Source organism: Lichenostomus cassidix, chromosome 5, assembly GCF_008360975.1.
Source record: "Lichenostomus cassidix isolate B80296 chromosome 5, HeHo_3.0, whole genome shotgun sequence".
NCBI lineage: Eukaryota > Metazoa > Chordata > Aves > Passeriformes > Meliphagidae > Lichenostomus > Lichenostomus cassidix.
The window spans coordinates 22,546,016-22,573,095 of record NC_139486.1 but is presented as its reverse complement, the minus strand read 5'-3'; the positions used below and the strand labels follow the sequence as shown (position 1 = coordinate 22,573,095).

At 39.5% G+C, this 27,080-nt stretch overlaps 1 protein-coding gene across 15 annotated transcripts in view; it reads left to right on the top strand.

Annotated features, from left to right (window-relative positions):
• Window positions 1-27,080, top strand: part of TTLL5 (tubulin tyrosine ligase like 5) — a 128,949-nt gene that overhangs the window by 35,160 nt on the left and 66,709 nt on the right. For 12 of the 15 annotated variants that reach the window (XR_014852535.1, XR_014852536.1, XM_085061708.1 and 9 more), the window contains 16 exons: window positions 1,313-1,394; window positions 2,298-2,359; window positions 3,057-3,148; window positions 5,932-5,973; window positions 8,828-8,941; window positions 9,304-9,395; window positions 9,976-10,038; window positions 10,964-11,002; window positions 11,971-12,116; window positions 13,105-13,396; window positions 17,550-17,733; window positions 19,259-19,408; window positions 21,560-21,660; window positions 23,984-24,117; window positions 24,742-24,852; window positions 25,254-25,664. Coding sequence is in view for 13 of the 15 variants with exons in the window: in XM_085061708.1 (XP_084917834.1) it covers window positions 1,313-1,394; window positions 2,298-2,359; window positions 3,057-3,148; window positions 5,932-5,973; window positions 8,828-8,941; window positions 9,304-9,395; window positions 9,976-10,038; window positions 10,964-11,002; window positions 11,971-12,116; window positions 13,105-13,396; window positions 17,550-17,733; window positions 19,259-19,408; window positions 21,560-21,660; window positions 23,984-24,117; window positions 24,742-24,852; window positions 25,254-25,664 (2,115 nt within the window). In the remaining 2 variants the exon portion in view is untranslated. The remainder of the gene's footprint in view (window positions 1-1,312; window positions 1,395-2,297; window positions 2,360-3,056; window positions 3,149-5,931; window positions 5,974-8,827; window positions 8,942-9,303; window positions 9,396-9,975; window positions 10,039-10,963; window positions 11,003-11,970; window positions 12,117-13,104; window positions 13,397-17,549; window positions 17,734-19,258; window positions 19,409-21,559; window positions 21,661-23,983; window positions 24,118-24,741; window positions 24,853-25,253; window positions 25,665-27,080) is intronic. The other 3 variants (XM_085061706.1, XM_085061712.1, XM_085061705.1) reach the window with 3 other exon arrangements.

Genomic DNA, 27,080 nt, shown 5'->3' with positions numbered 1-27,080 from the left:
TCCTTTTCCCTCTACTGCAGCCATTCCTGTCTGGGGAGCAAGAGAGCCAAATGTAGATTCAGCCTCATTTCTTTGGAGTGAACCAATTCTTTAACTCTCTGCTGTTTTGCTTCCCACTCAATGTCTGGCTACAGACTCTAGAAAAGTGAGCAGGCAATGCTCACTCTGCTGCCATTTCTCCCCTTCCAAGCCTCCCCCCCTCAGCTCATTAACTTCCCATTATAAGCTACATGAGCTTTTGCACAGCTGTCTGCATAGGAAGATTTTGTCAAGCAGTCCAGCTCCCCAGAGCCAGCATCAACGTCAGGCAGGCGACAAAAGGCCAAGGCCAGAATTCAAGGAAAGGAGCATGGCAAAGAAATTCTCCTGATTTTACTTCATGCACTAGGGAACTGGTTAATTCCATGAAAATCCTTCTCTGCCAATGTGATGTTTTGAAAAAAACTTGCTTACATTGCCCTGATGATTATTAACTGTATTTCTTAGTGCTGGAAGAGGGAATTGTATTAATGCCAACTTCTGATTTACACTCATCTTTGTGTAGCATCCTTCTTGCAACCCTTTCCAAGCTAGAGAGAACGTGTGTATAGAGTGAAATAGTAAAATCATCTTGGATTGGGAAGCTGGCTTCAATCTAACCTGTGTAGAGTGGAACATATCTAGCAGATGTAATATGCTATAAATATTTCAGAAACTAAGGAAAAACTATTTCTATTGTGGTTTGCTGTAAAGTGGCAAGCTGTCAATAAGCTAAGAGTTATGGGAGGTTGTCCATATCGATGGAGTTGCAGAGGAGAAGTCTCTTGTAACCCCATGGGGATATTGTAGAAAACACAGGAATAATTGAAAAGGAGCTGATGCTTGAAAGAAGCAAGATTTTCACTAGCTGACTGGAACAATGAATAAAAGGATTAAAAAGTGAGAAGGAGAATGAAGTTCTGTTGTTTCCAGGATCCACTGGAAAGGCAGATTGAACCTGCTGTGTTTTTGTCAACTCTATGTGAAAGCAAGTGGTAGAGTTTTGCGTGAACTACAGTTTGTGGGCAGCAAAGCGTTTTTATTTTTCTATACAATACTTTCTGAAGACTAATTTTTTTGTTCCCCTCATTCCTCCACAGACAGAATATATTTAATTTTGATTCTGAGGAAGTGAAAATTGCCACTTGAGGAATATTATTTGTTCATTCCTAGAGAGTTTACGGGGTTTAACATATATAATTTAGAAATGGCCTGATAAGAGGTTCATGTTGGACCTTACCTGAAAGCTTAAAGATGCAGTAAGGTAAACTTACAGTGTCTGCTGTGTTTTCAGAGCTGTATGGTTTTGATGTCCTTATTGATGACACTCTGAAACCCTGGCTGTTGGAAGTGAACCTGTCCCCATCATTGGCCTGGTAAGTGATTCCCATTTAGCATGAGGCAGGGACTGTTACTGGAGATAGTTGTCCTAGAAACTTGTGGTCCTAGGAGGGCACTATTTCATAATGCCTGCAGATTTTCTTGCACTGCTAATTGGGAGAGAGGATACTCCTTTGCTTTTTTCCTTCGCATAAGCAAACTTATTGCAGCAATCGGTTTTGAAAGAGCTCAGTTGGGATTCCATTTATTTTTTAATTATTTCTCTTCCGTCATCTTTGTTAACACTTCATAATCTCCCATCATAGATAGATGTTGGAGGTCTGTCAAACTATTGTCTTGGGTTTCGATTTGCTTAGCTGATAGAAGCTTTAAGATTTTGGAGTCCAAGAAGAGTTCAGTCAATTATGCTTTACTTGAGTGTGCTGATGAATGCTTGGGCTCAAATGTTCAGTCTACTACTCTCATTAGATAAATTCTAAAGTGTGAGTGTTGACTTGGCCCTTATGCCAACCCTCATGCTGTAATGGAAATTGAGGATTTATTTTTGTAGGTCTCTCACCTATGATTTTATGTGGAAGAGGCATAACTAAGTGTGGTTTTTAAGAATTCTACAACAGCAACTTTTGTCTATGTCATGAAGTGTGACATACGTACTTTCAAAGAAAATATTTCTAGCCAAGTAGAGTTAAAACAAAGCTGTCTATGTCTGCATTAGTACACTAAAAGCTGTGGAAAAAGCATAAACCAATTAATCTGTTGCTCTCTGATCTTTACCTGTGTATGTGACAATCACCTAGTTTTCCTCCCATGTTGTTCTTGCCTGTGTTAGGAACAAATACAAAGAAACTGTATTAGGAGATATACTGAATACTGGTGTATTCCTCTCATTTAATGCCAGACAAATAATTCCTCTTATCCTCTGTTGCATGTGGGAACAGTGATGCTCCTTTGGACCTGAAGATCAAAGCTAGCATGCTCTCAGATATGTTCACTCTTGTAGGTGAGTGAAACAAGAGAAAAGTCCTTCCGCTATCCCTCATTTAAAACCAGTAAAAGGTAGGTTTGTGAGCTGCATGTTATTAGATGAGTATAATAGAAGTGAACTCCAGTTACGGAGAGCGACTGTATTTAGCACTGAGAAGTGATAGATGGACATTTCAACTTCAGAATAATCTGTCTGTGATGCTTAGGTGGTTTTAAGAGTCCCTAATTTGGTATTTGAAGACACTACTCTCACTTTGGCCTTCAGAGTTTGTATTCATGCATCTTTTAGGTTGAGTGTGTGGGTTTTGGTTAGGTCACTAGAATTGGAGTACTGTCTAATGCACAGTATCCTTTGCATCTCAATTCAGTTGCTTGATGCAACTTACCTCAATACTGAAAGATGCAGAATTACCATCAGGTACTCTGCTCAGCTGTTTAAGAAACTGAATCTATTTCTGTGTTGCTATTCAGCAAATCATTTATTGATTTAAGTACTTAATTCTGAAGCAAGTTACAGTTTTTATGCAAAAAATGTAACCCAGTGTACACTTTAGGATTAAACAAAGCAAGGTATAAAAAAGAAAAGCATCCTTATTGGTCCTTGGGTGGGGGCAAGAAGGTCATGTATAGACTAAAATTGTGAACAGGAATGCTAGATTTGTATTTCAGGGTTTGTCTGTTTTAAAGTTCTCGGTGGTTCTTGGTGCCCATAGGCTTCGTATGCCAGGATCCAGGCCAGCGGTCAAGCAGGTCCATTTATCATTCATCTGAATCTGTCAGAAGAAATCCATATCAGAAGCTGCAGGTGAGTGACGTTTACAAGCTCTGGCTAAGCAGCATAGCAGGAAGTCATTCTCACTGAATATGACTCACAGGTGAGAGAGGCAGTGACTGAGATTATGTGGATTTCTAACATAACTACAGGAGATGAAATTTTAAACTGTGTGGGTGGTGCAGCACTGGAACATGTTGCCCAAAGAGTCTGTGGACTCCGTATCCCTGGAGATGTTCAAGACCAGGCTGGTTGGGTCTTTAAGCACCCTGGTCTAGTGGAAGGTCCCCTGTCCATGGCAGGGGAGTTGGAGCTAGATGACCTTTAAGGTCCCTTCCAACCCAAACCATTCTGTGGCTCTCAGAGACTCAGGAGATGCATCTGAATCTGGGCTGTTCAGGCACTTTGATTTTGTTGTGGACAACAAGCTTCCAGAACCCTAGAGCTCTACGAAAGTCTCCATGACCTCCTTCTAGGTGAACAGCTTCTTGCATTTGAAGTTTAAGGCTTCTTTACTATGGATTGTTGGACTGAGGCCTCATGTGGCTTGCTGTGACTCCCATTACTTTTTCTGTTGAGGTAGTGCATTCTCAGCACTGTAATGTTGAAGGGCAGTTGTTCTGTATCTCTTTTTGGCTATGAAATGGATTCCATAAATATCTGTAGAAATGGAGCATTCACAAAAGGCAGGGAGATTTGTTACATCACTTAAACACATTTCTCCTCAGGCAAATAGGCAGACAGTGTCCTCTGACATCTCTGCAGCTGATGCTGCTGTGACAGACATGCAATATGGCTGAATAGTTCAACTTCAATTAGGAAATGACTAGTTATTTTTGTTCAGTGACAGTGTGCCAAGACACTGTCCATTTTGGTATAGGGAAAACTCACAGAAATTGCAATATTTTGTCTCCTGTAAAACTCAGTCTTTGGTCACTGTGAGGGTGAATAGCTGGTAAAATGGGATTTGAGTATCTTTAGGATGCATGTCTGAGTCTGAAACTTCTAAGACAAATATAATATATAGTGTTTTAAATACAGATCCCTCTGACTGTGTAGGTGCTTTTTGTAACAGACAAAAGGTACATGAGATAAATTAGGAGCCATTCCAAAAAAAGTACCCCTCTCTCTTAGAGTAATGTGATCAGATCCTGGTGGTTTGACATCTTTTATCTGAAAAGAATTTTACAAGACAGTCTCCGAAAATTATGCTGCTGGGAAGCATTGAATTTTAAGGAGCCTTTAAACTTTTTTTGGCTTTAAAAATACCCACAAAGAGGTGTAAGGCTGGCCAGTTGAAAAGTGCAAAGATTAGCATGACAGAGCGGTGTTTATGAGATAGGATTAGGGTGGTCCTCATAACCTGTGTTTAACAGGAACAGGTTTATAATCCAGTGATAAAGTTTTACAGTGTGTTTTCCTAAAGTACCTAAGTGGAAATCCCGTGGCTAAATAGGTGTTTTTTTGATCTTTGATGCCTGTTCCAATTCTCTCTGCAAAGGGTATTTTGAATCTCTTGTTTTTTCCTACCTCCTTCCTGATGTCTTAAGTTATTATCATTCGCATAGTCTGTCTTTAATCATTGTAAAAGTTGCTGCTTGGAAAAGACTTGTTGGTACCAGTGCTCTGGAGAGATTCTCTTGAATGACTTTCTTGAGATGGTTACTCCTTCTTTTGAGTTTCACCAGACTAGTTTCTTGTGCAATTTCTTTGGTTTGACTCTTTAAGCATTTCTCCCTCTAGGGAAATGGACAATTTAGCTGCTTCCTTTGTAATTTCTTGTTGATTTGGGTTGGAGCTCTTTCAGTGAATCGTAAGCAATAAGGGGACCTTGATTTGTTTTGGGTAGACCAACTGTAGAGAAGAACTTGTCAGTAGTACAGCTAGAAATGATAGATAAGTCTTCTGAGAATTGTTTCTTACACCATTTGCTCCTCTTGGGTGTTGGAGAGGAGGAAGACAGCCTGAATACCACTGAAGGCAGAAAAAAATCTAAGCTCCAATGATAATTGTTTTCTTTCAAACCTGCCCTCATTCTTAAACTGGTTTTGCTTTTAGGCCTGATACCAGGTAAATAATACAGGGTACTTCTTGACATTCTGATGTTTCTACACCTGTTTTAGAATATTAAATAATATCTTGTTTCTCTACAAGAACTGGAATATTGTTGAGATCTTTAAATGAAATCACTTGCAAAATTTTGTGGTTTTTACTTTTTTCCCCCTCTGTTCTACGAACAATTTTACTTGACAGCATCTGTTTCTCCTTGATGCATAACTCTTAAATATTTTTATATGGGTGACTCTTACAAAAATACGAATTTCGGTCATCACAGTTGAATTCAGTGTGCTTTTGGAAAAACATATGTCCAGATACATTCTGCACAGTTGAGCGCATCTGAGGTTAGAATGAGTGCTGTGTTTCGAATGGGTACAGGATAAATTTGTGCAAGATACGAGGAAGATCTGAACTGAGGTCATAGAAATGGTTAGCTTTATCTCTGGACTTTGGTTATCACAGAATCATAGAATGGCCTGGATTGGAAGGGACCTTAAAGATTATCAAGTTCCAACCCCACTGCAATGGACAAGGACACCTTCCACTAGACCGGGCTGTTCCAAACCCCATCCAGCTGTCTTTGAACACTTCCAGGGTTGGGGTATCCACAGTTTCTCTGACCAACCTGTTCCAGTGCCTCACCACCCTTTGCTTATACTGTTTTGTTTAGGGTACTTGCCAGTCCTCAACATCTCGGGCAGGGATCATAGTATCTTGGAGAACACAAGATTTTTATTCTCTTTGTGTGTCTCTTGCAGCGTCCTGTGTCTGCACAGTCACAAACAGCAAACAGTAGATTGGTAAGTACCCTTCAGCTCCCATCACCAGCTTAAGGTCTGCAGTTTCAAATGTTACTGTGTACAATGCTTTTGGAATAATTAGTTCCCAAATATATTTTACAGTTAGAGTAGCCTGGGGCAGGGGTGGGGGAGTGGGAGGAAGTCAGCATGAAAGGAGGAGATGGCGCCAGCATATGTTTCCATGTGGCAAAAGCAAATGTTGAAAAAATATTTACATCACTTCTAGCAGCTTAAAAAAAAAGTGTGTGGGGTGTGCTGAGAGTCAAGATCAGCTGGATCAAATCCCACAAAGTTTTTAAGACTACAAGTCTGAATGATAAGGTAAGCACAGAAGAATCTTGGCAGACAAAATTCAGGTGGCTCTACAAAAGAGGTAATCATTTTCTGTGAGACAGTCCTCTGAAGGACACTGCAAAAATCTGAGAGTGAGCTGAGTCAAAATAGATGCAGACAAAAGGAAAGATTTCTTATAGTTAATGGAAAAATATGGGACAATTGCTAGCCTAAGTGAGACTAATCTACCTTTCCAAATGTTCTAGTTGTCACCCTTCTTGCAAGCCATATAGACAAACCAATTGTTAGTTTACAATTCTAACCACCTGGCCATGGGGGTACATGTTAGGCATTATTTTGCTGCTGGGCTTCCTGCACAAATGTAATGGGAATTATAGGGAATTATTTTCTTTTTTTTTTAATGACGTTTCCCATTAAGAAGGGAAGGTAGGACAGATGGAATCATCTTGAGAACCTAATTCAATCTATTCAGGGCTTTTAATGTAATTCTGTGTAAGTTTAGCTGAAGCTCATTGGAAAGAGTCTTACTGTATAATGATGTTTTGTAGAGAATAGGAAGGATCTTTATGCCAACTGCTGTCAGTGCTTAGTAAAATCAGAATCAAGATTTGGAAACCAGGGATACTTGCAGAATTTGGAGATATACCAGAGTAGTTTGATTTATCTGTACTTTCATAGATAAGCTGGGTCGGAGAGGAAACAAAATCTTCGTGAAGCTGGAGACGTTTTTGTGCTACAGCCAAAGGGTATTCTGTAGTGAAACATGGAAAAAACAGTTTGTGCAGGAAGTCCAGCAAAGAAAGAGTTTTCTCTAGCATTTTAACAGTGATGTAGTTTTGTTCTTAGGTAGGAGGCAGAGCTGCCAATATGTGGACATATGTTTTCTGTTTGTAATCAATTAAATCATCTCTGTTGAATTGAGACAATGGAGATGATTTCATTGAAGTGTTTTTCTAGCAAAGCAGATCATTTAGTAGGATGAAAAATTTCCTGTAATACTGTCTTTGAGCAGCAGTTCTCACATGATGATAGATTGTTATGGTAGTGTCAGGAAATGGTTTTTAAAAGAAGGTTACCTATCAGGAGATTTTGGAGGAAGTTGTTAAGCAAAGTTTTTGAGCTGTGGATTTGAAATGGAAAAAACTTAGGAAAAAGATTTAAAGCCTTTCAACTTAGTGCCATCTACAGCATCAAGCAAACCTGTTTTGTTGCTGGCATTTTTATTTCTTCTGCAAACATTTCTGTCTCCTGCCTTCTCATCCAAATTGTCTCGTTTTCTCTTCCCTTTTTAATCAGTTTTAGTTAGGCCTAATGAAGTGTTTCAGCTGATACTTGCCATGACTGTTTCATCTTTGTATCTTTCTGTGCCAATCACTGAAGGATAACCTATTCTAGTGTAATGCCTGTTGCTTTTGCTGTTGCTTTTGCTGTTGCTTCATCTACAGATTCTGAATAACCACTTGCCATTTCTAGTGAAACAGAGAGAATGGAATTAAATTCCAGTACTCTTTACGAATAAAGATGCATCCTGATCTTGCCATGGGGATTTTTTTGTATCTGAGCAGTATGGGATATTCTCCTGGACTTACTTATCCAGCTTAAGATTTCTGTCATGTTTTTCTCTTCTTTCTAGATTAAGGCTTTCTGTGCATTCTTTGCTCAGTATAGAGCTAAAAGAAACTTTGACTTTAATATAAATGCTTGAGACCTTCTCAGGAGATTCTTTTAGTGCTGTATTTGCAGAGGTAGTTTATCAAAGCTTAGCCTAAGACCAGCTTAAATGTACTTGAGAACAAGTTCAAAGATTTTGGTCTTGCTTGGATTCTATGATTTTTCAATCCTGATGATTTGAAGACATTTTGAATTCCTGTCCTTTTGTTATAATTGACCAGGATTGCCCATCAGGTTAAAAACAAGCTTATTGAGACTACAAATTACTGCTTTTCTTATTTTAAAAAAACTTGCATATTTATGCAAATTTGCATAAGGTATCTGTGTACATCTGCAGGATGTGTCTGTTAAGTGTGAGAAGTAGCAAGTTGACATCCAGCAGTATGGTAACAAAAGAATAACAGGTGGTGAGCTTTTCCCTGCAATATTTATCTCACTGGGGAATTACAGTTCTGTTGTTCTAGTGTAGCAACACGACTAGAACAGAGAATCATGGTTCTGTTATCATTGATGTGTGAATCCAAGCATATTTGGGTCCACGAATGCTGGCTCTGGTGCCCCTTGGGTGAGGATTTTTCTGTATGACATTCTGGCTTTGCTGCTTTTGGTATGTCTCCTGTTTTTCCAGAAGAGGCCAGGGGTGTAAATACTGGCACTGATGCCTCAATTGTGCCTGCTGTGCTAAAATCTAAGAATGTGAATACTCACATTTGGTGCCATCTGGGGTGTGGACTCTTCAACAGCTGGTGTGTACAACTGTGAATTCTGGCTGTAGTGCTCTGGAGTGTAGATCCTGCTGGGAATGGGGTCCTGGAATTTGAATGGTGCTTTTTTAAAAATTAAAATTGAGAGAGGGAAAAAAAAATCCAAATTCACACTGTCTCTGCAGCGTGCCCGTCCTCTGTCTGCCTGTGATACTGAAGTTAAAAGCTCGATGCCTGTAGGCAGGGAAAAAGCAACAGGAAGGCATAACAGCTCTGTGCTAGGCCTCACCATGGAGGAGGTAAGTAAGCTATTAAATAGCTTTTATTTACCTTGGCTTTTACGCAGTATATGGGGTTATGTGCTCAACAAAGAGCAAGTGCATGTGTAAGGCAAATGTGACAGAAGTATAATTTTTGAAACAGAATTTCTGCGTTTTACTGTTGGTACTGCCCTTGCCCTCAATCATGCCAGGCAGACGTGCATGAAGCAGTGATGGACTCCTTCAGAATTTAAATGCAAGACAAAATTTCTTAAGGATATCATATGTACCCAGTCCGTTTGCAGGACTAAATAGTCTTGTTGTCTGAAATTTAGAGATTTTTGTAAGGTTCATTTTTCATTGTTACCGATTTTGTTGCCTATTCTCTTTTTTCTTTTCAGATCAGAGTTCTCCGGCGAGTGAGAGAAGAAAATGAACGGAGAGGAGGCTTTGTCCGGATATTCCCTACTCCATTAACATGGGACCTTTATGGGTAAGAATAAAAGTCTGATAGGGTGGCACTGATGCGCTGTGTTGAGGTTTGTGTAGATCAGCCATATTGGCAATCAAAAAGACATATTGAAAGTTTAGTAGAATTTATTTTAGTGTTGAATATTCTTTTCTCTGATCCCTTGTTTTTATCAGCTGCTGCTTTGCGTAACTGAACCCCATGGAAAGCTGTTGGACATTGTTTCTGGTATTGCTTTTCTGTTAGAATAGAAGTGTCTTCCTTTCAGGTTTTTGCAATCTACTTTTACATCCTCAACCTGCATACTGTGTACTCTTGTCATTAGGCTGTAAACACCATATAGGACACGCTCATTCTGAAAATGATACTGTATTACACTTTCCTAAGTTTATTTTCCCAGTCTGTACTGTTTTCTCCATCTCTTGCATCACCAGGAACTTCAGCTGAGAAATGATAGCTCTCCTCCTTTCCTCACTTCTGTTGTGGTACAGCATGTTGTCTGAATCCACTTCTGGGATGTTTTTTCAGAGGTCATTTATTTCTGTGTTATGCTGCCTTTTATTGTGTTGAGCTCTGTCTTGATAATCCTGTAATTTTTTTCTAGATCTTTTTTGGAGCACAAGACATCAATGAACTACATGCTGGCTACACGTCTGTTTAAGGACAGGTAGAAAGCTTTTCTGTTTGAGTGAGAGGTAAAGGGCACAAATAGTACAAAAAGAATTGATTCCTCACTTATCCAATGTTATAAACACCAGTCTGGGATTTATAGGGGTGATGATAATTGTGTATCTCTTCTCTAGTGTGTCGATGACTGCTGCTCATATATTTATGTGTTGCTCTTTGAAACCAAAGGCAAAAAGGACAATACTCAAAAGGCATGGGAATCGTTGGAATACTAATATTACCATGGACATGAAAATATTAAAAAACCTAGGTTTCTCTGTGAATGGATTATAGGTGGTCCTAGCTTACCTTTTGTTTCAAATTTCAAATCACATTAAAGCTTGTCTTCTTGTAAAGTAAGCCCTGAAATTGACTTCAATGTTTTAGTATCCCTGTGTCTTGACCTGTGCAGTCATGATCTGATGATTCTTTCTCTGGGTGGTGCTTGGGTAGAAATGACAGTTCATGCCACTAGCTGAGCTTCCACTGAGAGTTATATGCTGTGTCTTTCACTGTATGTTTAAAGCACTTCCTTCTCAACAATTCTTCCTGTGCAAATTTGAGATCCACTGTAAAATAACTACCAAGCAAAGACAAGGTGGCTGAGAAAAGAGACAGTATTTACAAAAGCTCTTCCTGCATCAGCACTGTACAATTTTTTTTCTCTGTTTACAGTCAGGGATGTGTCTAAAGAATAGTTCTAAATTATGCCTCCTCCAGCTTAAGCCAGACAAATGCAAGCATCAATTATAGTACAGCTGCTCAAGTCCCCTCTTTTGGAGCCCTTTTCTTTCTCCTTTAAGACAGAGCTCATAAGTAATTCTGTAAATGTGTTCTTTCCATTGTACATGTGAATGACTATGGAGGCTTTTTAATCAAGGCTGATCCAGTATGGAGGGTAATTTTTAATCTTTTTCTCTTTGTAGAGCCAAGATTAAAAGAGAGTTCTTCGCTGGGAGATCCCGGTAAATTGCTTCTTAATTAAATAATTTGGGCATTGTAGGATTTATTTTAAATTTAGATTCCCACCTCTTCCAAGTTGTGAACCAACACCTTTTCTACCTGAAATCCATGAAAATAATTTTAGAAACATAAATACAGTGAGAAGGGAATATACCCACATGTGGAGAGCTCATGTTTTCTTGGATTGGACCTTAAAATTTTTCTTCATAGGCTCCTCACTTTGGTATTCCTGCCATATTGATAAGCCTCATCATTGAGCTCTCTCAAAAGATCCTGTAATGCATGAGAGTTTTGGACTTCCTATACTCATATATTCACTTCATTAGATGTAAAAAGATAAATGAAACAGTAAGAATTTTCTGTGCTTGTTTCCACTTATAGCATAGGGAGCACTTTTCTGGATCTTTGTGCTTTTAAAAGTTGTTACTTTTGTTTATGTTGTTAGTTTTGTTTATGTTCTCCTTAAGGAATCTGGCAGGGCTCCTTGTCCCTTAACTTAGGCAGAAATTAAAGAAAGTCTGACGTTTCCCACTTTTATTATGTTAAAATTCTTATTTCTAATCAAACAGTGAAGAACAAGCTGTCTACATAAATTGTTCAGTTGACTGGATTTGTGCCCATGTGCTCTCTTTTCCATTCTCTTTCATTGTTTCATACTCCTGCAAAATTTCAATTTCCCCTATTAATTGTGCCCTGAGCTGTTGCATGGGCAAATACTGCTCAGTCATGAAAGTGTGACACTAGATAAGTGTGTCTTGGGGCTTTGAGAGATTATGTTCTGTGAAGTACTACAAGACTTTCTTCAAACATTTGCAGGCTTAAATAGAGCAGAGTTAGACTGATGATAAATATTTCTTCCCTGTATCAGGAAGAAGGTTTCTTGAAGAAATTTGTTCTATTAGGTCTCTTGTATCATCAGGGAGAGAAGTACAAAGGGAGACTGAGGGATTCTCTGTACTATGCTTCCCAGAGCAGGTCTTAATGGAAGGGCGGATATGAGGATGGAAGCTGTGGACTCTCATGCTCTCTTTTATGAGAGAAAGCTTGTTTCACTGGAGTTACGGAAGCGTCGTCACTACCATGGCAAGGCTCGAGCACCGCAGAGAAGATCATCAGGTATGCATGGCTTGAGTTTTAGATGAGCAGCTAGTCAAAAACAAGCAAGCAAAGGACTTCTTCATTTGAAATGTGTGTGAATGGAGTTGTTCCGGTGTCAAATGTTAATAGTTTTCACTTCATTCCTTTTCACTTCATTTCCTGAGCTTCTTGTTTGTTTAGTGCCTCAAATTTCATTTCCACCTTTCCACATCCCTGTGTATATGATTAAAGGTAATCAGTGTTTGCTTGGACATGAGCTTGTGGTTGCATTTTCAGTAAAGAATGCAACAGTATGTGTGCCTCTGTAATTCTTCAGCTTTTCAGAGAAGGATGGGATCTTTCAGATTGGTTCTCCTCGGCAGCAGTGACTCTAAGCAGGTGGGAAGAGAAATCTTTATCCAAGTGGATGTTGGGAAAACTTGAGTACAGAGGTGTATGATCCCCACAAATAACTGTTCCTGAAGCCTTTATCTAAACTGTTTCTAGTAGCTGTGTGATACTGACTGCAGTAGGAGAGATTGTATGTTATGATTTTTGCTGCTGTGTTAAAGTATATGCTCTTCATTGGCACATGTGGAAGTTTCAGTTTTGTAGCTTTGTTTTGTTTGACATACAGCATACAAGAAATGTGTGTTTATATATATATATCGAGTATGGGTGTATATATGTCAGTATAAATGTAAGAATCAGGATAAAATACAGAAAAATATCTTTGCCTCTTTGATTTTGTGTGGGCTTTTTTTTAAATTTGTAAAGTTAAAACAAGGATCTTGGTCTGTATCCTATAATATTGGGAAAATGGGCTTCTCAGCTGTTTGATGCACAAGCAGAAAGAATAATATAGGACAGTGATACTTAAGATGCTGTTCTAAAATGGTGGTATTCTGTCCTTCTAGCAGAAAAGAGATCAGGGGTAAACCAAAGGATAGAAATAGTAGAACAGTCCTCTCCACTTCTTTTTTTTTTTTTTTCTTAACAAGTATAAGTGATTTTTGCTTTTCTACAGGCACATCAGAACCAACAAAGCTGTCCCTCAAGTCAGACACAGAAGGTGAGGAGGAAGAGGAGATGGATGCAGATGAAGATGAAGAGGTAGATAGAAGTGTTTGCTCTCCTTTGGACACCCCAGTGAAAAACAAGCCAAAGCTCTCTGACTCAGTGAAAACTCCTTCCAAGGACAAGTTACCAAAAAAACTTGACAAGAAAACTGGAGATGGGGAAGAACTGTTTCTGCAAAAACCAGACTCAGAATCTCAGTTTGACTTGCTACAGATTCTTCAAAAGCATGGAAACTTGAGGTGAGAGCTTTCTGCATATTGCCTCTAGTTCTGACTTGAAACTAATGTGAGTTAAAAAATGGAGGATGTACATTTAGTAGTAGCATGTTATGAGTGCGAGGAGATAAGATGACCCTAGAAAAGGGGCCTGGATTTTTATCTAACTGGGGGCTGCCTTAACATCTTGTTGGCACAGAAGAGAGACTATTGCAAGGTTTGACAGTTTACCTAAATGCCTGACCTGTGAGATCAGTGTAAAGCATGACCTATAGTTTCCATTGCTGTTCTTTAATCTGATCATGTAAGCTGTTCTTTGTCAGCTCAGGCTTCTAAAATGCCTCTCTGCCTTAATGCAAGGATGCCTGCTACTGAATTCTAAAATTTTTCTTCTCATTCTTTGCATTTTCTAAGAGGTGGTTATTAACATATGTTAAATTATTCCGGAAGGGTTGGATAGGAGTATCTCAGTGCTGTCTCTCCATAAAATTAGTTTTCTCATTTTTGTACTTTTATTTTTGATGATAGAATTTTTACCACTGGCACTAATCTTTGCTCAAGGTCGTCACCTTCTGAGAGCAAGATTAGGAGGTAATTTGAGGGTGACAAATTACTGAAACCTCTCACTGCATGTTGTTGAATATGATGGTGTGGAATAGTGTATGTTCTGATGCATGACTTTGTGTCTTTGAAAGAAGGGATGTGCTGGAGGATATTTTGTAGGAAAACACCAAGCAGGGTCTTGCCAGATGTTTTGAAGTATGATCCTCCCCTTAAATGTGGGTAGCAAAGCTGTCTAATTGCAGATGAGCAGAAAGTGCAAAAAGAAAGCATGATCATGTATATCTGTGTAGGAAGATTTTACATCTTCTAGACAAGAAGCAGCATTATGTTTTCTGTGAAAAATGTCCAAAGGTAGAGAAAGTGTTTCTTGTTGTTGCTTTCTTAATGTCATTTCTGAGAGAAATTATGCATTATTCAATATTTTTGGGGATTGTTCTGATGTCTAATTGTGGCAAGGACATTTGGTGTTGTGACAGGGAAGATTCTGAAACCTCTTTTGAGGATAAACATAGCAATGCTGTGTCTATATCTAGGTATATATAGAACTGACTCCTGCCAAGAAAATAAGCTCTGTCTGATGTTGCTGGCAGAATCTTGCTCAGCACCCAGCACTGCTGGGATTCCCCGCAGAAGTGTATAAGGCTTGTGGTGACCTCATCTTCCAAGATTGTGCTGGGCTTGGCCCCATCTGATCTGCCATTGATGTAAGCTTTCCTTTTGGGCTCAAAAGGCAGAGGAGCTGGAGTAATTTCTCATCCAAGAGAAACCAGGCCTGTTCTAGTAAGTTTTTGTAAGTGGTAAGACTTCTCTCTCCTTTAGTTAGACTGATGAGGAAATACCTCTACCTTCCACACTGATGGGGTGTTAGTGATGAAGAGGTGATGGTCAAAGGGAACTTGTTCCCCCAGCTGTGCCATTCCCAAGGAATTAAAATGAAAAGGAAGTTAGTTGTTCCTGCATTTAAGGCCTCAGGTTTCAATATCTCCCACAGCAAAGGAGAGGCAGTGTTAAACAGAGACATTCTTTAGGTTTTAGTCATAGAAGTATCAGGTGCAGGCAAATAACTGTATTACTGTGCTGATGTTGATAATGGGGGGCTCCTTAATTTCGACCAGCACAAATGAACTGGCTATGAGATGTTTGAGTTGCACCTGAAACAAACCTGACAGCTGTAGACAGCTGAGGTGAGAGCCTTTTCTGATACGTGGTGGCCTGATGTAGAGAATATCAGTTCTGAGCTAGGATTCAGAGAGTTCTCCTGATGTTCCACACATGTGGAAAGAGAAGGTAGGTGTAGTGACTAGTAGCACACAGCTCAGAGTTGTTACAAGGCCTGCTGTGCATTCTGGAGTTCAATGAAGTTCCTGGAAGATAGAAGTTGTCAGCAGGTATTTTGATCACGTTTTAGTTGCTGCTGTACAGCGATGTTAGCTTGTTAGGCTTGTTAGCTATGTTAGCATGTTAGCCTGAGGCTCTTGTGAACTTGTCAGTGGCGTAGCCCCCTGTGTGGCCTTCCAGAAGCATCCAAAACTGGTAATTAAGCTGATCAAGGAAGCTTCCAATGTATTTGACTTCAATTCTTACCTAAATTGATGCATTGATTTCTCTAAGTGCTGCTATGGTATGTATTCTGTGTAAGACTGTAACACAGTGTTCCTGAAATTTACAGAAAAATGACTGGCAGAAAATAAACCAGAAAAATACAGAAAAATAAAAAAATAGATAAAAAAATTTTACAGAAAAATAAACCAGAAAGACTAAATTGCTGCACAGAGTTTTAAATGGCATTTCAGGGACTCATGTAAATGGAGTTATAAGGACCATATGAGTGCCTGAGAATATTTATAAGATGCAGACACTAAGTAGAAAGAATATGATGAGGTTCCTCAGGAATCAGTCTGAGGCTGATGTTAATAATCAATTCAAGAATTACACAAAATTACAATTATGCTAATGAAATTTGCTGATGGAAAATATTTGAGAATTATTACCATGAGAGAAAAGTAGTCGGCTAAGTATGAGAAAAGCTGGATGACCTTGAGTGTATAAAAAATATAACTAGGATGAAATTCAGTAGCACGAAGTGCAAGGGGATGCTTATAAGAACTAATAATTTACAGCAGAAGTTCTGTCAGCTGGGTGTTCATCAACTAGAGATCAATTATAAGGAAAAATACCTTGCATGCTGGGTGATCACAGGGACTTTGCAAAGCTCTAGCTCATGCAGGCATGAAACCACCAAATGTGTTCTAGGGTTTATCACTTCATATACTTGAGACTTCATGTGGAGTATTGTACACAGACACTGTCACCCATGTTCATGGAAGGCAAATTGTGAGTGGAACACAGGTGGAGCTGGGCTGCCGATCTCATAACATCACGTGTGGGTGCTTTGTTTAGAGGAGACTGGAAGATGTGGATAGTTCACACTAATGCAATGAAAGGATGTAACTGTTAATAAAGACATTCAAGGTGGGAGACTCATCAGGGATTAAATTTAGGATATAGGACACCGTTGGAGAAAGAAAAAGCAATTGTAAACTGCTCATGAGTGAAGCTGGGCTGGGTATTAAAAGAAGGTTCATAATTATTAGACCAGTAAGCTCTGGAATAATATTTAAGTAAAGTAATGGGTTCAAAACTCTAGTTTGTTTTAAGATGATACTTAAAATTTTACAGAACATGTTAGGGCATTTCCTGTGATAGAAAGGAAAATCTGTTGCTGACACTTATGCCAATCTGCTGCTACATCCTTATGATGTAGCATATGAAGCTTCTAGCTACTATGGGGAAAACGGTGAGGAAGAGCAGAGACTGGGAGAGCAGAATTTTCGAGGATAGGGTTTAAACCAAGAGGACAATGAACAGAATTAGGCAAAGCTTTCTGCAATTTCTCTTCACTACAGATGCAAATACTAAAGTGACTACCATTGTGAGGGAATGAGAAGTGATGTGTCCCTCCCAGTCCTCTCCTCAGTTCATGCTTACAGCTTCCCAACATGTTCAGCCAGCTGCACAGCAGATTTTGCTGATGTTCCTTCATTCCTCAGTGGTGCCTTGCTCAATGAAATTTGGCTTTTATCCCTGAGCCAGCGGGGGAAGAGCTCACTTTCACAGATTTAATTCTTTCATTTCCAATGAGAATTACAGGGCCTTTGTTATAACTCTGGCACCAGTACCAAGTCCTTTGTTTATTTTATGGTCTGTTGTTGTGGTGTTCAAAATGTTTGTGAAAACAGAGGCCCAGTAGAGCCTCTGTTGAATTTGTTTTAAAAATACACAGTTTTGCTGATGTCCATATTACTGGCTTTTGGAGGAGAATAACTAAGGCTGTAAAAGGCAGGAAGAACATTCCATTTTTAGAAATTGTGTTAGAACATAAAAAGTGTCTACTATATTTTGTGCCTCCTGCAATACCTACCCCATCTTGGTGAACTGATGGTCTGCTTTAAAATGCTGATTGGGTGAAGGGGTCCTCCTGTCTTTGCACTTCAGTATTAGTGCAGTTAGGAGGTTCTTGCTGACTGTACTTTGCTCCATAAGCTGTGCCTGACTGCTGTAACTCTTCCCATTCCTGTTCTGAAGATAGCTGATTGATTCTTTCTGTCCACAGCAAAGTACAAGCTCGTACAGCTTTCTCTGCCTATCTACAGCATGTTCGGCTCCGACTGATGAAGGAAGCTGGTGAACAGATCCAGAATCCTGCCTGGGCTGCCAAAGAGGATGAGCAAATGGTAAGAAGCTTTGTGTTGGCCAGACTGAGAAGCCAAGTTGAAATCTGCCTTGAGAATTTTGAGGTCAGTACCCCTCCTTGCAAGAAAAGAAGTCCAACTGAGATGATGGTTGTTTATTTTTGTCTAGCTGCCAGTGCTGTATTTTTAATATACAGATGAGGTAGGACTGCTGACTGACCTTGGAACAATGATAGGCAGCTCTTAATGACTGGAGTGTTGTTGACATTCAAGCTTCTCAGATGTCTTGTTGGTTCTCCTTCACTGATTTCTGAGCTTACGTGCTCTTGAATTCTTCTCTAGAAGATTCTTTAAGAATATTTGTCAGGATCTGGTTTCTTCTGCATTAAGCAAAGCGTTCACCAACGCAAATAGAGCAGGTACCCAGTTAAATTTTTTTCTCTTATATACTGTTGTAATATATCCAGACATCTCCATTTATGAATCTTACATCTTACTTGCATTCTAGATAGAGGAGAAGAGAAAGTAAAAGTGATGGATCTTTCTAGGCAGTGTTTTGAAGTCCTGTGTTTGATATGTATGCATTTTAAAAAGCGCAGCAAGCCCAGATCCCTTCGCAAACCTTCCTAAAAGAGCTTTGTACAGTAGGCTCTTGAGCTTATGCATATATTCTCACTGAGTGCATGTTGCAGGGAAACAGCCAATCCAGTTCAGAGATAAAATTGTGTGTCAAGAATAATCATTCAACTCAGTGGAAAATGTTACCTCTGCTCTTTCCAAGTGGAAATTAAAACGGGCTTTTTGAGAGTCACTTTGTCTGCTGTACTGTGAAGAATAATGTTTAAAATAACAGATCAAACCAGCCTGGAGTAATGGCAGTGAGAGGCGAGCTGTGAAATCCAATAGTTTGGCTGTGAGGCTGCTCATTTATGCATTAACAGAGCTCCTAAGCAAAAGCAAATCCAGAGGTGAGACAGAAGGGTTCAAAACACCCACAGGATGCATCTTGCCTTAGGATCTGCCTTGCCATATGTTTCCCCCTACCAGAGGTCAAGCAGACATGGTGAGGGATTGGAATTACATGGCTGTAGATGTAGTCATCTGTTGCTGCAGAGAGGATGTAGCAATAGTATGTGTATGAAAAATGGTGAAATGGGGTACCCACTGTAGTGGAGATGTCTGACCAAGATCCCCTTTCCTGTGGTAGTGCTGAGAAAGTTTTATGTCCGTGCACTTTATCACAGGCCTTCTTTAACACATTGCAGGTGGGTCTTTGGAAACATTCTCATAAGATCATGGACTTTACAGATTATTCTGTGTTGCTGCTTTTTGCTGATTGGTTACTTTTTTTCCTTTATCTGCCATGCTTTTGAAACAAACACTTCTCAAGTGTTCAAAATGCCGACCCACCTCAGGCAAGACATACCATTGTTCTTCTCCCCCCACATTGGATTTATAGGGCTGTATTAAAAATGCATATTGCAGAATGCCTTTGCCTGCCAGTTTAAGCTAATTTTCTCAGGACAATGTGTTTAGTTTCTGCCAGTCATTAGCTGCTGTAATATCTCTATTCTCTTCGCCCCACATCTTGCAGGTAGCGCATTGTTAACTCCATCTCTCTTGCTTGCAGGATCTTGTTGTCCGCTTTCTGAAGCGAGCTGCCAGCAACCTTCGTCAGTCCTTCCTGAGGCTGCTGCTCCCCAGCCGGAATTTAGGACTAACTGAGCGTCGTCGTATCCTGGCTCGCCAGCTGGGCGAGTTCATAATCTGTTACAACAAGGTGACTAATTCTTTTTTTGATTCTTCTTTTGGTTTCTCTTCTCATAAAGTAGCTCGTGTGGGGTATTTCAAAGGCACTGTTCTGTTATTTACATGGTCTGCTTGCAGCTGTGCATCCAATAAGGGTACTTTCTTGAAACTGTCAGATAGACAACAATATTATTACATAATGTATGCATGCCAGTAATTATGTGCTTAAAAAGAAGTGCTGAAATGAAGTGGAATTTAACTGGCGGTTTGCTTTTTCTTTGCCTTGCCTTTGATTCTAGTGCTTTGTAATGCCTCTTCCCACTTCTCATTTTTATGGTGCTTTTTAAAGATATTTGGTTTTATACAGAGCAGCATGAAATATGTATTTTACTGTTTGCTTGGTCTACTGAGGGACTGCTACATATCTGCAGTAAGGTATTCTGCATGCTCAATGTTAAGGAGATGTAGGTCCTAAATTAATAATTTTCACATCTTTAGATGTAGAAGGAATTGTTCTTAGCACAGTGGTTTGAACCTAATCTTCATTCTGCAAGGACAGCTTCCCCTTTCGTTTGCCCACTAGCATTATGTTAGTGTTAGAACAAGGGTAATTGAAATTTAGCTTTCAGAGGTGGCTGTGCAGAGGCCTCCAAGCTTCTACTCATTATGAAAGGATGTTCACTTACATTACCTTGTCAGAACTGACATCTGGTAACTTGATCTGTTGAAGCAAGGTTGGTATTGAACCAAATCTGTTCCAGGGAGTGCCTTGTATGCCTAATGCTTGCTGAATTACTGTGTTAGGAGTAACCACAAAACTCTTGGGTGGCTCTGTGGTGAGTGAAGAATGCAGCTGCGTTGGATATAATTTCCACTCAAATTGTATTCAAACATTAGGATTTTCTGCTAACTCTTGAGTAAATTCACAAAATAAAGCTGTGTAACTAGTAATAAATCAGTGCATAAACATCTTTTCTCAATTAAAACAAGTGAGAACATATCACTTGAGGTTTCAGGGTGTACGTGTTTAAGCCCTTGAGAGACTGTTAGGCTGTGAGGTTTTTTGATTTCTCATTCCAACATATAGACTTCTTTCATTGACTTGTAACTTCAGATTTAAGAGGAGCTCCTACTAGCCATTATATATCATCTGCAATGACACAGAAGAAAAGAATACAACTCCAGCAAATTAAGTAAAACAGATCATATATTGTCCAGACATTTACTTAACTAGTAAAGGGTAGAGATGTCCTAAAGTGGCTTTTTCTTCCCTGTCTTGAATTATGTTTCAGAAGATGTGTCTAACCCTTTTGTCCTAGGAATGCTCAGGATACCAGCAGGAAGAAATGAAGTGGAGGTCAAATCTAGTCAGATAAAGCTTTTGAGCTGGTACTGGTATTTCAGAGAGGCCTCAAGGTTTCTTTAATGAACAAAAATGCTTGTATCAATCCAATGTTAACTCTAATGTTAACCAGTTCTACTGGTGTAAAATAGACCATTTATATCTGAGAACTTGTTCTCATTTTCATGCACAAAGGCTTACCATTTCTTCCAGTATATTTCAGTGTATAAACACATTTGCCACAGGCTGTACTGTTTTACTTTCTTCGTTTTTGCTAAGGCAGCGTGGTTTTGCTATGTTTATAAACCCTCAGCAATTTGCTGCTTGACAAAAGGAATTAACTCAAGGGAGCTACTAGCTTATAGTAGAAAATCTGTTGATTTTCTACAGACATCCTTCAGTTTCTTGAGGATTAATTTTATATTTTTCCCTCCTTTCTTATATCTGTCTACTTCTGGAACAAATGCACAAATACAAGCTGTTTGGAGGAACTCTGTAACAGAAATAAGAAAAGTGGAGAGGGGACCTAATATCTGCAAAGAATTATTTTAATTTTTTCCCTTCTGTACTTCTTTATGTTCCATCAGAGAGTGTAGTTGAAGGAACAGCACGTATTTCTGAAGACTTGACCTTTTCTCAGCAAATCAATTGTGTCAGGTGGAGGAATCAAGGGTTTAGTGTATGCTTAGGATGCTGTCTCTGGGGCTCTCCGTATTATTCATGTTGTTGCACATAGGGATCTTCTTTTTTTCTTAGATCCCATGGAATTGGGTTTTGTATTCTGCAAACTGTAGCTATGCCATGGAACACAGAGACACTTACTGATACTGCTTATTACAGGAAACGGAGCAGATGGTTCAGAAACAATCAAAAAAGAAACAGGAAGAGGAGGAAGAGGGAGTGAATCCTGAAGGTTTTCAGAACTTTATTACCAGAGCAAGGTAGGAATAGATTTTATTTCCTTTGATGAAGGATCTCTCAGCCCTGAAAGTGATAGCATTGTTCTAAAGATGGTTTGATTGATCTAAAGTCTTTAGATACCTTTACTGACTGTAGGACCTGTTCTTGCTGTGGGACAGAAAGCTTGTCTTCTCTTATCTCTCTTCCAGCAACCAAACACTTGTAACATCAGCATCTGGTGCATAGAGAAGAACAAACAATAGATGTTTTGACCATTAAGTAGCTTCCCAAAGGATGGCAGTGGTTGCCCTGGCCTGTGTAAATTTCAAACCTCTGCTGATGACTTAATGGTCTCCTTTCCTGTGATGCTGGAGCAAATAAGGCAGCACTTTGGAAGGAGAATGAAAATAGAACTGCTGCTCAGATGATCTTGAGTTGCTGTGGTTGAACAGTTGTTACAGCTCTGACTCAAGTTTCTGCTCTCAGAAACAAATCTCATGCTTGCTGCCTTTCTTCAGGAATTTTCCAGGTCTGGATTTTCTGAGATGAGCAAGGAAGTGAGTTAGACCTCTTATTTGGCCTGCTAAGGCAGTTCAGTGCAAGCAGTTACTTTAACAATGAAAAAGCAGCATTTTCTATCACTGCACTTTATCTGCTTTAAACTTAAAAGAGTTTGGTAAGAAACAGATTATGAAAATAGTTAAGTATTCCGTAGGGCCTGTAGCATTGTATGAAAAACAATGGCATTATAACTGTCTGACTATGGAGAGGTCTGAAATTGTTCAGTGAACCAGAATTATTTTTTCAAAGTCTCTGATTCTTGAGCACAAAAAGCAATTCCTCGTGACTCAATTATTTGACCCATATATGACATACCTATATGGGCAAGAACCCCTGTCGGTATCTGGATAGAGTTTCCCTGCCTTTTTAATGCCCATCTTCCTTTTTTCTGTGAACACTGATGGTCACTTCTTTTCTATGACCACTTATTAAACTGCTTGTTCTTTTTCTCTGTTTGGATAGCACTCTTAGTGAATGATTAAAAGTGGGTGGTAGCTGAGGCATCCTAACTAAGGTCAGGTAGTTTCACAGTCTCTCTTTATGATAGAGTCTTTAGAAAACAAGTATTTTACCTTTTACAAATATAATTGATGGAGTCATTACTGCAACAGATTTACAGGATTGCAGAAGAACCTTGCTGATTTTCAGATAAAGGTATCTGACTACCATACACCATAGTATCTACTGCTCATGTTAGAAATACATATTACGTAGGTCCATGGCATGCTCTTGGTTCTCTGACCCTTCTGGCCACTAAAATGTCTGTTGTGTCCTAGGACAGGTAATTTTCCTTTTTGTTAAATGTTAAGAGATAGCTGTATGGAACAGAACTGCAAACTCTTCTGTTTTCATGTTACTGGCCTGATGCACACTCTCTAGGCTGGGGCTGGAGATTTTTGCTGGGTTGTTTGAGTGATATAGAATAGTTTGCCAGTGATCAGCAAGTTTCTAGCAATGATCTTTCTGCTTCTTATGTGAAGTATCAGGTATGTTTGAAAACTGATAACTGACACTACTTGGCACTGTGCTTCAAGCTTGAATCAGTGAGCAAGTCATTTGGAGCCAAGCAAAGGAGATAGATTTCCACTTGGAGTGTTCGTTCTGCAATGCAGTGAATGCAGCAGTGGAGAAAATGGGTAATAAATGTTGCTTCTTAATTGAGAAGCTGTGATAGGAATGGCCAAAGTACTGATACTGGTTTGGGACCAATAGCTGTTTAGGATATTGGGGCTGTTGCACTTTGTTCTTGTAAAGAAAGTGAGGAACATATCTAAGTTTTGTGAGTTTCACAGAAGTATTGACTGTTCTGTTTGTTCTGCAGTTTTGGCTGTTCAACAAGCTTTTACCTTCTTTCCTCTTCTCCCCCTACTGCTGAATAGAAACTAGTAATGGTGACTATAAAACAGAGGCTGAGCTGAGTTCTCGCGTGAGAAAATACCTCCTTATTCAAAAGAGCACCTGGTGAGATTCCCAAATTTAGCTGTGAATGGAATCTCTCATGTTGAGCTAATCTCCCCTGATGTTGCTCTTTATTTATCCTGGGAAGGCTCCTGAATGCCTTGAATTTTCTACTGCATAAGAAGATGGTATTTTAGTGGGAATCTCAGGCTTAACCAGAAGGCATGTTGCCTTCCTTCTGCTCTTACCCTGTAGAACTGAGAAAATCATTAGCTTGTCTAGTGTCACCATTTCTTTCCCACTCCCCTCTTCAGTTTTGTTATTGTTTCTTGTCTTTGATTGTTATACAAATGCAGAAAAGCTGTATGTCCTCACTCTACATCCATTTTTGTCTCATTATTGCAGTGAAAGTGACCTGGAGGAAGTACTCACATTTTACACACACAAAAACAAATCAGCAAGTGTCTTCCTAGGAACAAAATCTGCAAGCACAAAACACAGCAATAGCAGTCACCAGTCAGAGAAACAGCCTCTAGGTGGTAAGTTTTGCAGGCAGTTCTGAGATGATGTTGCCCAGACAAATCTAGTTTAAGTCTATGAAAAGAGAGCAACCCCTCCACAATGTTACTCAGGTTTCTTGAGGTTGCATATTTTTTTTTAACTCAGTCTTAATGTGAAGACTAGAGTAACTGTACTCCTACCTTCTTTGCCTGAAGTGAAATGGGATGAACCTAGACTGGCATTTATAAGGAACTAGAAATGGCATTTTTTACGAACTATAACATTTCATGACTGAAACGAGAATGTGCAAACTGCAGGCAGTAAGAATTGAAATGAACAGAGAATTCTGAAATCAATGTAAGGGATGAGTGTAATCAAAATCTGTTGAATTTTGCTGCGTACAGTGAGTATATCCATTGGAGGGCAGAGACTGTGCATTTCAGCCTAATTAGGCATTTCATGGGAGGAGTAGTGTGCCAGCCATATGTATTTAGTAGTCCATGCTCCTGTATGTAACAGCACAATTCTCATCATAAAGTTGCGTGGGCTACAGGAAATATTAGCAAGGAAGTCAGTTATAGCAAGGGTAAATTCTGCAGTCTTGTTTTAATGATACCACAGTTTACAATGTTTTACTTCCTAACTCCTTGATTTTGTTACAGAGCATCCTGAGATGGTGAAAAAAATAAAAGATCATCCCAAAAGTTCAGCTGCAGATTTGACAGCAGAAGGAGCACTAAAAGGCTATAAACCCAAAGAAGCTAAATCAAGCTGTGAGTAAACTGACTTAAATAATCATCAAGAAAAACATATTGAATGCATATACTGGTTTAATACTGTTTTAATCAAAGGTTGGAACCTTTGTGTTCAAACTGAGAGATTCAAATGCCCAATTTTTTTGAAGATTCTTCAGTTTTACCTTTAAACACAAGAGAAGATACTGTAGAGTAGGCAGTAGGAAAGAGTTAGCTGCCCTTCTCTTGGGGGGGAAGATCTAGATACGGCAGGCTTTGGAAGAGGATATTTATTATGTAGAGCCTCTTGTTGTCTCTGCTGATAGATGAGGTCATTTTGGCTTCAGTGTGTCTGAATACAGGCATATGGTGTGTTGATATTATCAAAGGACCTAAAAAGCAGCTTTTTCTCATACACTGTGTTGATTATCTTTGTGTAGTTTCAGAAGGACGCACCTTCTCCTTAAATGCCGAATTGAAATTACCTCGGTGCAGCACTCTTAGTGCTTCTTCCTCTGTTCCTGGTGCCACGTTCCAGAGAAGTACCAGTTCCTGGATGCCATCTCAGCCTTCAGCCTCTGAAAATTCAAAGATAGCTGGTCACCCTTCATTGCCGGCTCCTCCAGCTGGTCCCAGACTGACTCAGTCCCCACCCCCACTATCCTCCTTGCAGAGCACAGCTGCTGACAGCTCTTCTGTCCTCACAAACCCAGTGTCTGCTGAGACTTGTAATCTTGCAGGGTTACCTCATTGTCGTTCTGGTAGCTATACCATTGGCCCATTCTCATCTTTTCAGAGAGCTGCTCATATCTACAGCCAAAGATTGTCCCGATCATCCTCTGGAAAAGTAGGTGAGTGTTCTGGGATTCATAATAACCTGCTAGTTCAGTACAGAGGTTGTGTAATTTCTGTTGTGGAGTAGGTAGAAATTTTACATTTCCAGAATTGAGTCTTGTTGAATGGTCTTGCTAAATTTCTCAGGGAAAGCAGGAGTGCAGGATGTAGCCCTTGTTAGCCAAAGATGCCCTTTTATTCACCAGGTGAGCAGTCAATCAGAGAATCATTTGGCTTGGAAAAGACCTTTAAGATCACCAAGTACAACAATTAACACTACCAAGTCCAGCACTAAACCATGTCCCTGAGAGCCTCATCTGCATGTCTATTAAATACCTACGTGGATGGTGACTCAACCACTTCCTGGGCAGCCTGTTCCAGTGCTTGACAACCGTTTTTGGTGAAGAAACTTTCCCTAATATCCAATCTAATCCTCCCCTGGTGCAACTTAAGGCCATGTCCTCTTGTCCTGTTGCTTGTTATTTGGGAGAAGAGGCTAATCCCTGCCTCACAAAAACCTCTTTTGCAGTAATTGTGAAAACTGATAAGGGCTCCCGTCAGCCTTGTCCTTTGAATTCAGCCTTTCTTGTTCAAAAAGAGTTGTGAAATCAAGTATTGTATATTTTCTTTGTTATGTTACTGATCTCATATATCTTTAGTGATTATTTTCATTAGCAGAAGTCTTGTCTCAGTCTGTGTACTATTCTTTAGTTTTCTGGTTGTCTATGAAGCGTAGAAATCTTGTGAAATGAAACCTCAAAAGTGTTGAATACTTAAAGGTGTACCAAGACCTCCAGAAAAAAAGGCTCGGAATGAATCATTACTGTACCTCATTCTTTAGGGTGTTTCAGCACTGCCATATCCAAGGGTATCCTAAAAACAAGATTTAGAGGCCTCTTATCTACCATGCTGTGGTAGAACACAGTTGAGCAATGCAGAGTTATGGTGTAAAGAATTTGAAGGGCAGAAGAAACTGTAGGAATTTGCATGCAGACTGTAATCTATTAGGAAACTTTTGGGAACCACACACAGGCTAACAGCTGTGGTCCTGATAATACTTATTTTTTTGTATTTTGAATGATGGTATGTATTTGTTCTAGGTTGTGTGTCAGGGTCAGCACATATTCACTAGAGTTGCTGTATATATTGACAACCCTCCTAGCATGAAAATAAATCTTACTTCCCAACTGAGTGGTTTATTTAAAGAGATCCATTTTTCTTTAAGGAAAACATTAACTTGGGTAACAGCTGCCAATGTCTCTGGAATTGGGTGCCATTAGATACATTGTAACAAAGTTTAAACATGGGTTTGGAATTGCTAATTGTCTTACGAGCAATACCCATGCAGAATAGGTGTATTCTATATTCTTCTTGGTATCTTCTCTGCTTTTGTGTATCTGTGATCAGCAGGCTGAGAGGGTCTGACATAACGC